Below are 14,785 nucleotides of genomic sequence, written 5' to 3'. Positions count from 1 at the left end.
TTTCTGTAAAAAAGAAGATTTGGAACTCAACAGATCTGCTTTATTCCGATTTCTAAAAATATCCCACATAAGCAATGTTGGATGCACTCACTTCCTGTGTTGTGTGTAGCATTGCTTTTAGAGAAAATGACACTGAGGATTAAGGGACCCATTTAGGAAATGGCTCCAATCAGTGCTGCTTCCAGAGCCCCCACAGCAAGCAGTGGGTGAGTGTGGGCAGCTCCTTCTTCTCTGTCCTGGTACATGAAGCTTGTGAGGAGTGAGCTGAGACTGTGGAGCTGTAACACCAGTGCATGGGCTCCCAGGAGCCCCAAGGGAGCTGGTTCTGTCAACATCTTGCTCACTGACACTGTGAGCTGAGGTGACTGGAGAGGGCAGCTGTGCCCCCTACAGCTGCAGGGGCAGGAGGCTCAGGGACTGCTGGGTCTCACGGTGCTCCGCAGCCAGGAATGTCAGGGCACTGCTGCCTTCGCACAGCTCTCCAACCTTTGCAGGGATGGTGCCTCTGGGATCACTGGCATCTCTTAAAAGGTTTTGACAGGCTTCCTTATGGGCAGGGTGGCAGGTTTAGGACAGGCCTCCAAAGCTGGCTGGCCTGTTGATTTCAGAGGAATGTCAGCAAGCCAGGTGGACATCTTCCATCCTTCCCTACAGCCATGGTGACACTAGGCAAATTGCCTCTTACAAATATGTAATTATTCACATGCTTTGACTACAGCTCTGACCCTCATGGGTCTGGCTTTGTGTCAGGAATTTTAAGTAACCATCAGTTCAAAGTCATCAAGAGTTATATTTTATTATGATCAGGTATTTGGGGTTTTTTCAGAAGATATTGATGAATTTTAACTGCTTTAATTATCTTTCATGTACACTCTTCTTTACAGATAATTGGTACTCAGAACCCCTCCATTCATGCAGTTTTGTTCTCACAGCATTAACTATTTGATTTTTCATTTTCTGTAAATAATGGCAGCTGTGCTCTTCCCTGGAGACTGAATTGCTGAAGGTTGACTTTTTCAATATACTATTTTCCATTACTGCAGAGGAATACAAAGAGAAATGTCACTAAGACATGATCCCAGCATGGATCCCCAGCTCTGTAGTGGCACCACTTCTGTTCATGAGCTCTTAGCTCCATGTTTCAGAAGCAGAGCTGGAGACAAGCCCCAGTTCTGGGCAGGAGGAGGAGGAAGAGGAAGAGGAGAAGGAGTGTTGCCCTTTATGGGAGTTATTTGTCTCTCTTATAATGTGATCCTCAAGTATTTCAAATCTCCTGGATCAAGTGACCTCTAAAATTATGATATTGATTTTTAAAACTATGGGATTTTCTGAAAAAAAAATGTTTTGAGCTGTTTGTATTTGGCATTGTTTTCTGAATAGTCAGTATTCATTTGAATTAAGTCATGTCTTTTCTCACAATTACTTGTGGAAGGAAATATTCCTTGCTCAAAACTTTCCAGGCTCAAAACTTTTCCAAGCTCAAAACTTTAACATAATCCTAGCACTCTTGAGGAATAGAAGTTGAAAGAATTGCATTACAAATATGTAAAGGCTTAAAATAAAAGTTTCCACTTTAGTATTTGTATGAAAATTTTGCCCGTCATCTTTTCAACTGTAACACGTGTCTGACCACATGGAGCAGAGTTACTGCTCAACATGCAGAAGAAAACTGAAAGGATCCATGTGATTTCTGTCTGGAAGCCAGATTATATGTTCCTGTGAAAAGTCCCCATTTTGTTGGGAAATGCTTGGTGGTTTCAAGGCATAATTCAATTTCCCAGTACTCCCCTGAATTCCTTATAGTGTTCTTGCAAACAGCAGGCTGAACATGATTTGTTTTCTTACAGACAACAAGGAATATGATGCTTATCTTTCATACACCAAAGTGGATCCTGATGCATTAGATCGTGATAATAATGAAGAGGAGCAGTTTGCACTTGAAATTCTGCCAGATGTTCTAGAAAAGCATTATGGATATAAGCTCTTCATTCCAGATAGGGACCTGGTCCCTAGTGGAAGTAAGTATTTCTGACCTTTCAGTTTTATTTCTGTCTGATGTGTCACAAAGACCTGGACTAGGTAATAAGTACTAGATATGGAAAACCTTGGGAAGTGGTTGCAAAGATTGGAAAAGTTTCCTCAGCACTGCGACTTTGAGCTCGCTGTTGGAGCTTGTTCCTGCACTGCTGAAATCAGAGGGAACTGCCATTGATTTCAGTGGAGGCAGGAGCTGGACCTTCCTACAGGGAAGGCTGCAGCACTGCAAGCAATACCAAGTCCAAATGTCTACATCAAACACAGGTAACTAAGCAGGAAATTTTCTAACAGGATTTTATCATCTCTGTTACATGATTGAAAATGGGATTTTTTTTTTTTTCAGTGATTAGTTGTTTATCTACAGCAACTTTACAAGTAAAAGTCATCTTTTCTATTGTCTTTTGGGTTTTTCCTTAACTTGGAGATCTCATAAAGATCTAAACAGTTTCCCCATTAATGGTAAAGGTACGATTTCTTCATTAAAATTTTGACTAAGTATTGAATTCTGAGCAGTGTGGGCATCATGTAAGTCACTGATATTGTGTAAGTAATACTAATTGTTCAGAGGACTGTGTATAGCCCTGTGAGCTGATGCTGTTTTCCATGCTGATAGTGAAATAGAGTTGTCCATTTCAAATCTGTTTTGCTGCCACATCTGAAGATTCAGCAGCACCTTTTGATGTTTCTACCAATGGTCAGTGCTTTCCTATGGTAGTTATGGCATTTCTTCTACCAGACTGATTTTTGAGCAAGCCAAAAAGACCATGCATCATATCCATTGTGTTGATGAATTTTGAATGCACAGTATGGTTACTGTAATATCACACTTATATGAAGTGCTACCCTTGTGAAAAATCAGCTTTTTTTTTTACAAATTCCATCTCCAAATCACTTTCATAAAAGCAATAGAAGAGAACATGAACTTCTCTCTGTATGTGCTACTGTGTAGGAAACACGAACAACAGAACAAAGCAATGGCTGTAGTGGAGCAGATGTCCCCAAACGTGGAACAGCTCGAGCTTAGCTGCATTACAACCTGCCTGCCAAAAGACTTGAAACTGCCGCCTCACTGTGCCAAACCCCAGTGCCTGACCCAAAAGTTAGAGCCTATTTCTTCTCTGGCATTTGAGAGCGCTGGAAACAGAGCTCTGAAGCCTTGACCACAGGGAAAGAGGAGTCAGAGCCTCACCAGAGATCATGCAAAGTCCTGTGCAGGGGGCTTGAATTTATCACATGCATTTACAACTCCTAGTTCAGAGCTGATTTGCTTTTGCCCCTGCAAGGTGTAAGTTTGTCTGCCATAGTGACAAATTCCAGAAAGGCAACTTGGCTTATAGCTTTCTTATTTCTTACAGTACAAGCAAGTTATATCAAATTTTTAGATATTATTAAGAGAAAATACATCTTTTTGTGGTAAAAACCACAGAATTCTTGTAACTAGTTGTTTCATATCCAGCAATATAGCAGTTATACATAGCAATTATGCAAGTGAACTAAGAAGTTTAAAGTTAACCCTTCAATGATAACTATGCTAAAGCATAGATTAATCTGAAATGAGTTTCTTTTTTCTGATTGTTGTACCAGCCAGCACGGTATTTTATTTTTGTCTATTTTTGTCAGCAAGGTGCTCAGCAAATACTTGCCATCACTTTGGGTATTCATTAAACCTCTCCTGAAAATGTAGGGTACCTGAAAATGTCAGTTCTCATTTATGACTATTCACAGATTTAATCCTTCTTCTTTCCTCTCAAACTCACTTCTTCAGTATTATGAAAAGGCCTGATTCTAATACATGGAGCTTCAAGAACGCCTAATCAGACGTAATGACACAGCAGAATAAAATGTGGCGCTTAAATGAGTGTGATTTGCATACTTTAGCTTTGAAAAAGATATGGGGGAAAGCACTTTATTTCAAGAAGGGCTAGAGTGAGGGTGAGGGGATGGGGAAGGAGGGAAGACTTGGCCTCCTGCATTTGTGAGCTCTCCATGTGCCCTGGAGTAGTGGAACATGGCTGTGTTCTGCCTAATACTCACCACTCTCACAAGGACTTGCAGTACTTATTGAAGGCAGTGTGATGTGGAATGGACTGGCTAGAAACTTCAGAGGTAAACATAACGTATTTTAGAGTGACTGAGTCAAAAAGTGGCAGATGTGACAAAACATATAGCTCTCCAGGGTAGATTTCTATAAAAAACTGGGGTGTTGATCACAGCTATCGTTTTATTTTAGGAAATATCTCTTCTCACATTTGCTTCACTTCCTCATCTTTCAGTGTAAATTACTTTCATCAATGTACTCGTTTCCCACTCTGCTCTGATGTGTGTCTTCTCTATCCTGTGTACCTTGGTGTGTGTCACCTCAGTAGTGCAGCCAGGAGCTGTGTACAGCAGGTGCTTCCTGCAATCCCTGCAGTTGTGAGGAGCTGCCGCGGGAGGGTGTGCATCATTCGCTTCCTTCTTGGCATGCAGCAGCTCATACAGCTGCTCCGTGCATTTGAGAGCAGACAAAAAATAGATTTGTTAAATAGTATTTCATTAATTTTCTTGCGCAGTTCTCCAAACAACCTAAAAAGCTGACTTTGGGAAAATTCAGGGACAAGTTTGATTGTGTTTTTGTCCAGCTGGCTCATCGCTAACCTCTGGGGAAAAGCTGTGATGGGCTCTGCATGTCCCTGTGTAGCCGAGGGGGAGATTACAGCCAGATGTGCTGTGGCTGGGACACACCCACCTTCTCCAAAGGGGAAGGCCGAGCTCTGCTTTCAGCTCTGCGCTGGGAACCGTCTGGTTCAGGGATGTCCATGGAGCAACTGCTGCTGTCCCCAGGAGAACAGAGGTGGTGGCTGTGGGGACTAAGGCCACCTCTCCACCACTGGGAAGCAGATCCCAGGGTTCAGATCAGACAGGGCTGAGTCATGTTTTGCAGTTGGTTTCTGAGCTCTGCCAGGATGCAGATTTTATCCCAGTGGAGCATTTTGTCCTACTGGGAGGGAGAACCACCATGAAGGATGCCAACGGCCTCAGCGATGCCCATCACACAGTGGCCAGCAAGGACCTTTGTGATGACTCTTGGTGCTGCCTGAGAGCAGCGTGGATGGATCCAACTCCCTGAACTGGCGAGATGGAAAAGAATCCTACATGGCCATGCTGGCTGGGAGGCAAGAGGGGCAACCCAGCAGGGAGTCATGGCAATGTAGACCAAGTTTGTAACCCAGGAACTGAGTTGCATGTTATGGGAAGTACTGTAGTAGCTATTCTTTCTTAAAGATTATTCTTTGGTCTTAACAGAATGAGTGTTCTTCATTCTGTTGAAGCTGACAGCACACACACCTCCCTACCCAGGTAACTTAGGTGTAATTGGACAAGTTAACCTGCATAAGGAGGCTGTGATCCCTGAGATGCACTTGCAGTTGTTACTGAATTCCTTAGCAGGTCTCATTACTTTCACCCTATTCATTTTCAGAGCTCTTTTAACAAACCTTTTCCCACAATAAAAACTCTGAAGCTCTGTGAGTTTTTCTAATTCAGTGTTAGAAGACCTGAGGAGATGAAGTAGTTGGCAGGGGGTTAAAAGGAAGAGTTATGTTTTCACCTGAGCCATTTTTTGTCTTGCCAAGGATGATGTCTGCAGAGAAAAATGTATATTTGCACTTCACTCTTCTAAAATCAGGACTACATCAGAGGAAGGTACTTTTCTCCATGGTTTCTGCAAATTATTTTAAAACCTGAAAGTGAAGAAGTAAAAATTGTCAAGTTAGACTTTTAATACCAGCAATACATATCTATTAGAGCATCATCTAGTTCTCTAAGCATATGTGCATTTGATCTTGACAGGAATGAAAAAACACCAACAATTCACTCCAGCTCAGCCCAGGGTATGAAGATCAGGCAGTGAAGAGAACAACAGTGATAGAATAAAAATATTTGTTTACCTGAAAAGTGAGAAGTTCTCAGCACAAGGGGAGAGTGTCTAAAGCATGTGATAAAAAGCACATGACAGTCAACATTGCAGTTTTGGCACTTTGTAGTTTTGTCTGCCCATGTGTGTGGTTTTTGCCTGGTGATTTCCAGCTTCTTGGGTTCCTGCATGAAGAAAACCCAGTTGGACCATGTGTCTAGGTTTCCCAATGAGCCTTAATTAGGTATGGGAGACCATTTCTTTGGAACAGGAATACAGTATCCAGGTCCACAAACTCCTTCCAGAAGTCCCTGGTTGTCTGCTCTGTATGAATCTTACTTTTAATGTCTGGCATGGGCAGGGTAGCAGGGATACACACAGATGACAGCTGAAAGAGGAAGAAATATGAACAAAAGGCAGAAGGGCTGGCTGTCCTGTAGTGCACTAATCTGCACTTGTTTCTTTATGTTGTACTCATCAGCTGTCCCTCAGCTCATCTGGGGCTTGGGCTCTCTCTGGGAAGGGGCCATTACTCTGCTCTGTGTTTCAGCTGTTCTGGTCCAAGCTAAGATAAGCTAAATATATTTAATAAATAGGAAAAGCAAGACACACAATCATTGGTGTTATAATAAAGTAATCAGACTCAGGGTTTGGGAACTATTCAGTTAGGAAACCAGAACTGAATTACTCTTCTGTAAATAACTTTCTCAAGTGATGGTCACACTGCCAAACACAGAAAGGCTAGTTATTTTCAGAGTGCCAGGAACCAGCCAGCATGGATTGGATGGTAGATACTCTTTGGTTCTTGTAGTGCTGCAAACCATGTTTCCCAAAAATATCCATAGGACTTTATATGGTTTCTAGTGTTTTTTCCTTCTCCCTCAACTTCTTCTGCAAAGCATCTAAATCTGGTTAGTCAGTCATTTCTTTGTGTAAGCAACTCTGTGCCAATAGTTTTCATTGATTTCCTTGCTCCTAGTCTGCTTGCATACTAGGTTTCCTTCCAGCCTGTGGTTAATGTAGCTCATTCAGGATTCCATAGGCAGTTCCACATGATTTAATTGCAAATGGGATGCATCTCTTGGAATTCTCTTCTTCAGTGCTTTGAACTACAGTTCAGCATTGTTACACGTAGACTGTGTTTGGCAAGGACATACTTGCTGTCCAGTGATATGTCTCCATTACTCAAGGGCAGCCATACAAAAACAATGTTTGGGTTTGGGTATAACACTTCTTGCTGTCCATTCCTCCTTGGGCATTGCACTGAACGTGATGCAAGTTACTGATAGAGCCACTCACAATGTAAACTTATTTTTTACCTATGGGAATTGCTAACATTTTGAGAACAGTTTTGTACCATACTGCCAAATAGTGTTTCAATGAGGGGGGAATATGGTCAAAATTTAAAATGTGCTTTTTCAGTAAAATCAAGTGGGTTCATTCTAATGCTGACACATTATTTTTACATTCTAATTTATGATAAAATACAGTTCCTGGGACTTAAAAGTGAATAATTCCATACTGACTTTGTCAAGACAATTTTTTTTTCTCCCCTTATCATTGAAGTTGACACCTCCTGCAGCAAAAGTGAAGTTACAGCAAAGTTATATTTATCTGATGGAAATACGTTGCTCTGGAATTTTACAGTTGATCGTAGTTGGTGACATTATTCGTGAAGTCCCCATTCAGTTTTTTTCTTGTAAATGAAACAGAGCCATTGCCTGACAATAATTCTTAGCTTACTGGAAAGGTGAAAGCAACCCTTTCTCCATCCCACATTGTAATATAGATTGCTTGGAGTTAGTACCTTCTAATGGACTGAACGCTTGAGACAGACAACTGAACCTGTGGTATTTTGGGAAGTCTCCAATTCTGAAGTAAAAGGAGAGCAGATGATTTAGCAATTCAGAGGTTTATGCAGTCAGATTGGTACCACTGGGAAAAACAGAGCTGGAATTTCCAGAGACAGGAATCTGTCTCCCCATGCTTTTCTTCACAGAAGTGTTCAAGTTGTGCAAATTTGACATATTGTAGAGTGCACCCAATGGAACCACAGGCTCCAGGAAAATTGTCACCTGCCTTCGGTAGTAGTCCCAAGCTGGAGTTAGTGGGAGTACTAAGTACTTCTGGACCAGATGGCTGGAAATTCGGGGTTCCAGTTTCTTGTAACTCAGTGTACTTTATCCTCAGTGCATCAACAGGTCCCCTGTTCATTGGCCACATCTACTAGTGACCAGCTCCAAACGTGGAATTTGAGGGATCACCTCATGATGGTTTGTGGTTTGTGAAGGTGTTCATTAGTCAGCTGAGGACAGAGCTCTAACCTGTAGCAGTACCCGGTAAGGAAGGAGGGCATCCAAAAGAGACATGAGAAGCACAGAGGAGAGAAATGTCCACCTAAGAAAATAGGGAATTTCTCCCATCTTCTTCCCACCCTGTTCGCCCAAAGCGAAGGCTGACAACTTTTTGATTGTGATGGTATGACGGATTATTGCTGGGGTATTGCTATTGAAATGATTGGTGCTGGATATTTGAAGAGACTAAAGTGGAGTGATTTTTTTGTTTGTTTTGTTGGTTTGTGTTTTTTCTCAGTTGGATGCATTTGAATATGTATGGCCATGCTCAGCACTACCCTGGACATATGATACTGCCCAGTATTGTGTCCTGCAGAGAACTGTCTTGTGCATAGCAGTGTTCTGAGTTGTTTGGAGGAGGGATGAATATGTCTCAGGAAAGATGCATGATAGTTTGTTGTTTTACTGTATCTTGCAGATTCAACCTCTAATGATGAAGCTTCCCACCTAAATTCTTTCTTTTTGGGAGCAGAAAGAAAGGAAGAAAATGAAGAGTCTGAGCTGTTGATACATTGGGATAATATCTTTCCATTGTATTGAACATTTCTACCTTTCCTTAAGTTTTGTTTCACCAGTTCTGCTTATCATTTTCTCATTGTTGCTGATTCTCTCCCTGCTCCACTGCCTCTCCCATGGATTTTAATGTTTAATTTTTTCATTAATGAGTAACTATTTTACACAGAACAATGTGGGGGTTTTCCTCATAAAGTATTTCAAGAAAAAAAAACCCTGTAAATGCTGCATGATTAAAAAGTCATAAACCATTAACTAAAAGTCAGGATTGTTGCATAGACATTTGTAATATATGTGTATGTCTTAAATTTTTGTGTGTCTGTGGGATGTTTGCAACTGCCTCTTTTTTCCATTTGTGAAAGAAATTCTTCTTGCTGCTAAGTGGTGAAATAAAACATTGGTAAAGGCAGATTCGATGCTAACTATGCCTTCAGTCTCATGAAAATAATCTATTTTAGAATGTTCCTGTTGGCCTATTTTGTAGCTATTTACTAGAAGTGGTGTGAATAAGCATGCTGTGGTATGGTGCCTGGGACTATAAAATGAGTCTTGCAGTAACGGTAACAGATGTTGATTATGTTGTTTGTAACTATTGTTCCTGCTGAGGGCAGATGTGTAAGAGAGGTCCTGCCCTGTGCTGAGTAAAGATCTGTTCTGTGCAGCTCTTGTGTCCAAGTCTTCATTTCTAACACGTGCTTCTTCTCTGTTGTCAGGCAGCACATTTCCAGTAGCATGGTCAAGAGGTTCATGTAGTTTAAAAACACAAAGATATCCTGTCTCAAAGCTTGCAGTTATAATGCTGTGCAACTAATGAACATTTTCTGCCCTTAGTGATTTTGTTCAAGGGATTTAATTTTTCTGGTCTTGACCCAAAACCCATTGAAGTTTGTTGAAGTCTGTTCATTTGAATGGGTTTTGGATCAGGTCTGTAAGTAGATCTCTTTCCCATCCTGTTCCATGTCAGCCCCATGTATTTGGCTTCTCTTCCCTACCATCCCTGGGATAAGTGAAACTCAGGGATCCAAGTCCAATTTCACGAATATTTTGAAGTTCCATAAACTGGCATCGTGGACCTTCTGATGGGCTGGCATTTCTGCTTACACTGATTGCTTGCAACTACTTGGCATGCATGAATGAAAGAATTCTACTACTTTCTTTGTCACTGATGTCTGAACAAATAAATACTTCCAATATGTTTAAATTTTCCATTTGTTCCTGTCACTTGTGAAGTTTCTGTTAATACCTTGGGGTACATAGAAGCACAGGTTTGTGATATTAAAACAGACCACTGGGCCACAGAGAATGTTCTTATGCTTTTGTGGTCAATACCTGAAGAAGAAAAAACTACCGTGATGCTTCTATGCAATAGCACAAGTTCTGCATGTGATGAGGGTTCATTTCTTTTTGAGCTTTTGCAAGTTATGGTTCATACACCCTGCAGCACCCTCATGTCTTTGCACCTGGAACATGGGAACTGCTTCCCAGAGCGTGCTTCCCTCAGCACGGTGTTAATCATAACCAATGTTAATGTTAGAATTTACACAAACATTACATTGATCTTGACCTGTATTTTTTTCACTAAGTGAACTGTGTGTTTCTATTCACTAATGCACCTACACAGCAAGGGTGTTAAGCCATTCTGCTGCAATGAACAGGGAAAAATAGCAAAGCATGGAGGATGTTATTAAGAAGTTTTCTATGTGTACTCCATAAATAGAAATATTTTCTGATACACAATCCTATTTTTGTTGGAGTATATTGAAATGCCCATTGTTTTAAATGGTGTGGATCAGTAAACTGTAGGATTTTGTTATACTTGATTGCAAGCCTGATGTTTTAATACAATAGACTTCTTTATTCTTTACTCTTTCTCTCTTTCTATAATTTGTAGCCTACATTGAAGATCTCACAAGATGTGTTGAGCAAAGCAGAAGACTCATTATCGTGTTAACTCCAGACTATGTTCTCAGGAGAGGATGGAGTATTTTTGAGATGGAAAACAGACTCCATAACATGCTAGTCAGTGGAGAAATCAAAGTTATTTTGATTGAGTGTACTGAATTAAAAGGGAAGGTGAATTATCATGAAGTGGAATCATTAAAGCACACTATCAAACTTCTCTCAGTGGTCAAGTGGAAAGGACCAAAAAGCAGCAAACTGAATTCTAAGTTTTGGAAGCGCCTAGTCTTTGAAATGCCAGGGAAGAAAAAGGAGGTGGTGTCTCGGCATCAGGTCCTGGATTCTGCAGAGCAGGGCCTCTTTGGAGACCTCCAGACTGTGCCCTCTCTTGCCATCACAGGCACTTCTGCCACGCTGGTGGAGTCGCGGGCAGATTTAACCGATTACCAGCAGGCAGACTCTGTGCACATGAGACACTACTGCAGAGGGTACGAGTACGACGTGTCCGCAGCCACGCTGCCCATCGCCTCCATCACCAACCACCACACGTACTGTAACATCCCCCTGTCGCTCCTCAACGGACAGCTACCTCTGAACAACGCCGCCAAGGACCCCCAGGAGTTCCACAGGAACAACCCCTTGCTACCTTTATCAGCCAAGGAGCTCAGCTTCACCAGTGATATCTGGTAGTGAACATCAGGGCTCTTTAGAGATGCTTTATGGCCGTCATGAAGACAAGTCTGTAAAGAACTTTGCCCTAAACCCCATGGGGTGAGAAAACCTATTCGAAGCAGCAGCACACTTGTTTGCTTTTCTACTTGAACTTTTTTGTTTACATTTACAAATTATTGACGAAGGGGGCATTCTTTTGTAACTCAGTAATGTCCTTCCTGTCTTTTAATGTACAGTTTTATTGCTTCTTTAAAAAGGACGGGGGAGAGAAAAAACTCATCCTGTCACTTTACAGTCGGTTTACAGTCTGGGGTGGATAAAAGGTCACTGTATACAATCTCCAACATCCATATATATTTAAGTAACAGTATTTGAAATACACAGAAGTTGTTGGGTTTTTCATATGGACTTCAGTACAGTTTGAAATTCTAATCATGCCACAAAAATTATTATCTCCTGCACAGACCACAAGGGTGAATCATCCTGAAAAGGAAGGAGGAGGAAACCTTCCTGGTAACATTGTCTTGCAAATACTTCTTAGAAGATGCCCAGCTGAAACAATGCAGATGAAGCTTTATCAATGAAGTGCATAGTAGCAGTTACTACAAAATAAATCACCTGCTCCCATCAGCATCTCTTCATTTTATTATTGAGGGATGTTGTATTCCTAGTCAATGGTTAGCAATGTGGTTTTATTAAACAACTTACTAGAATACTGGAAGATGTTTAGGAGGATGTAAAAAATTTTTTTTCTGTCAACTATAGATTATTTCACAATTTTTTGCAGATTTTTAATGACTTTTTCCAAGTGGTTTAAATATAAATTTAGCTGTCTAATGGCCAGTTCATTAATATGAAATTTCTTAAGATCTAAGATTTGTAGTAAAGTAATTTTATGTAGTATTTTTTTTCCAAAACCAGTAGTTACAATTTGAAATTAACCTTTTTTTGTGAGAACATCAGCAATAGAAAAGAAGTACTACAGCAATATTCAGAGATTAAGTGCTAAATTATTCAGGTTTACTAGTAAGTCTGACTCCTGTTGCAGTGATAATTACCTGAAACAGTTTTCTCTCTTGTTTGTCTACCTGCCAATTTATGTATCTTTTAAATATGGCAGAAGCAGGTATATTTCTGCTGTCTGTGCAACTAGTGAAAAGTGATATTTTTAAGCAACTGGTAAGGTTGTTCATTTCACACTTGTGTGAGTGATCCCATCAGTCAAATAGGATACTGTCATTTAGCTCTCTTGAATGGCATTCCTGCTGCTAGTGGATGAGAATTGTTACACAAGTGCTCAGCATCAGGCATTGCTGCTCAGCAAGTACCAGTGTGTTTCATGGAGATTTCCATACTCAGCTGGTTAAGGATTGCAGGGTCAGGCAATGGAGACAACTGTATTAAAGGAAAAAAGCTCCAAATAATGAAGGCAAAATCCAGTTTTGCAGTTTTTGGCATGGCTCTAATTAAAACACAGCAGACATGAGAGTTTTGTCTCACTAAGATCTGCTGGAGCAAGTTCCCAAAAATATTTTTATGGCAGGCAACCCTGCCTGTGCTTCAGTATGTCTTTACCATTGTTTGCTTTGATTGCATGAATAAAAGTTAGCACTCTGCACTCAGCTGCCTGTGGTTTCATCAGCAAACAAGCTCAGTAAATCCTTGACATTTTGCAGTGGTTCCTGAATTGTATCTAAATTGTAAATTGTCAAATGGAAACAAGCACTGACCTAAGACTGAAAAAGTATCCAGAATTGGCTCAAAGGCCATGAAAATGATCTCAAATGTGCAATAATTCATAGAGGTCAGTATTTTTCCATTGCTTCTTTCCCAGTTCTTTATTCTGTGCCCTCCTTCACCAGTTATTGTCAGTAAGATTTTTCATTAGGTTCTAAATAATACATGTTTCTCTCATTTTTTTCTAATGTTATTATGCATTTGACACTAACACTGAAAATGGAAATCTAGGAAAGATATTAATTTATTACACAGTATAGAACTATAACTTGCTCTTTTGTGAAGTTAAGTTCCAAATATATAGGTGTTTAATAGATGTATTTTTCTACTGAGAAAGAAAGTGATTTTACCTCCATTATAAATACATGTATTTCAACCTCCTTCCAAAAATTTACAAAATTTGCACTGTTTTATAAGTGTTACAGACTGTGTTTACACCGGCTATGTTCTTTAATGCAAAGTGTAATTTAAAAAGAAAAAAAAACCAGAAAAACAATCCTAAAAGAAAACCCTGCATGAAAAGAGCTGCATATGTTTAAATGAAAAGCTGTACTTTTCATTATTTTCCTTCCCACATTACTCTAGAATCTGATAATTCACATAGAATGTTCAGTGAGATTTTAAACCTGCTAGTTCTGTATTAAGCATGCAAACAAAAAAAAAAAAAGAAAGAAAAGAAAAGAAAAGAAAAAAACATGCAGGTTGGTCTGCTTCTCTTATTTACAAGGATTTAATATGGGTAACAAATTCATTTACCTGATGATAATATGTCTCAGAGCAGTAGTATTCTAAAGCAAAATGCAATCATGTTTGTATTGAGGAAACATGAAAAGAACAGGTTTTCTGTCATTTTGCAAAAGCACACTGAGTGTCTGTGTATCGATACCTTTTAGTTATAGATGCCAAGTTACAATCTGCTTTCAGATTTCGAAGTGTATATTGAGTACTGCAACAATATATACATGAATCAGACCTGCCTGTACCCCTCTGCTTTTAGTGTGGGGCTGGGGACCTGAGCCTGGGGGGCCTCTTGTTGACTCAGTTTTGTGTGATACCAGTACAGAATCATAGAATTGTTTAGATTGGGAAAGATCTCTAAAATTATTGGCTCCAACCGTTAACCCAGCACTGCCAAGCTCGCCACTAACCCATGTCCCCAAGTGCCACAGCCACATGTTTTTTATATACCTCCAGGGATGGCAACTCCACCACTTGCCTGGGCAGCCTGTGCCAGTTCTTGACAACCCTTTCAGTGAATAAATTTTTCCTAATCCAATCTAAGCCTCCCATGGCACAACTTGAGGCCATTTCTTCGTGTCCTGTTCCTTGTTACTTGGGAGAAGAGACTAAGCCACACCTGGCTACACTCTCCTTTCATGGAGTTGTAGAGAGTGAGAAGGTCACCCCTGAACCTCCTTTTCTCCAGGCTGAGCCCCCCCAGCTCCCTCAGCTACTCCTCATCAGACTTGTGCTCCAGACCTTTCCACAGCTCTGTGTCCTTCTCTGGACATGCTTGAGCCCCCTCTATGACATGCAAGAGGCCAAGTGTTTCCATAGGTAACACTTAAGGGTCTGGAAAATCCCTGTCAAACAGTGAAATGCATCCATCCATGGGACTTGGGTGGCACAGGAGCCATGAGCTTGTCCCACTGTGGGGATCACTTCCATAGCAGCCGTC

General features: G+C 40.7%; 1 protein-coding gene across 8 annotated transcripts in view; it reads left to right on the top strand.

Moving 5' to 3' along the window:
- The window catches only part of IL1RAPL2 (interleukin 1 receptor accessory protein like 2), a 386,734-nt gene extending 372,655 nt beyond the window's left edge, over positions 1-14,079 (top strand). For all 8 annotated transcript variants that reach the window (XM_042027864.1, XM_042027854.1, XM_042027872.1 and 5 more), the window contains 2 exons: positions 1,848-2,018; positions 10,691-14,079. In XM_042027864.1, coding sequence (XP_041883798.1) covers positions 1,848-2,018; positions 10,691-11,388 — 869 coding nt within the window. In that variant the 3' untranslated portion in view covers positions 11,389-14,079. The remainder of the gene's footprint in view (positions 1-1,847; positions 2,019-10,690) is intronic.
- Positions 14,080-14,785: the final 706 nt, after the last annotated feature.

This window comes from Corvus kubaryi, unplaced genomic scaffold, assembly GCF_017639235.1.
Source record: "Corvus kubaryi isolate FWS band 111438036 unplaced genomic scaffold, C.kubaryi_AGA036_p1.0 130, whole genome shotgun sequence".
Classification (NCBI taxonomy): Eukaryota; Metazoa; Chordata; class Aves; order Passeriformes; family Corvidae; genus Corvus; species Corvus kubaryi.
The sequence above is the reverse complement of the archived record's forward strand: the minus strand, read 5'-3'. Positions and strand labels throughout refer to the sequence as shown.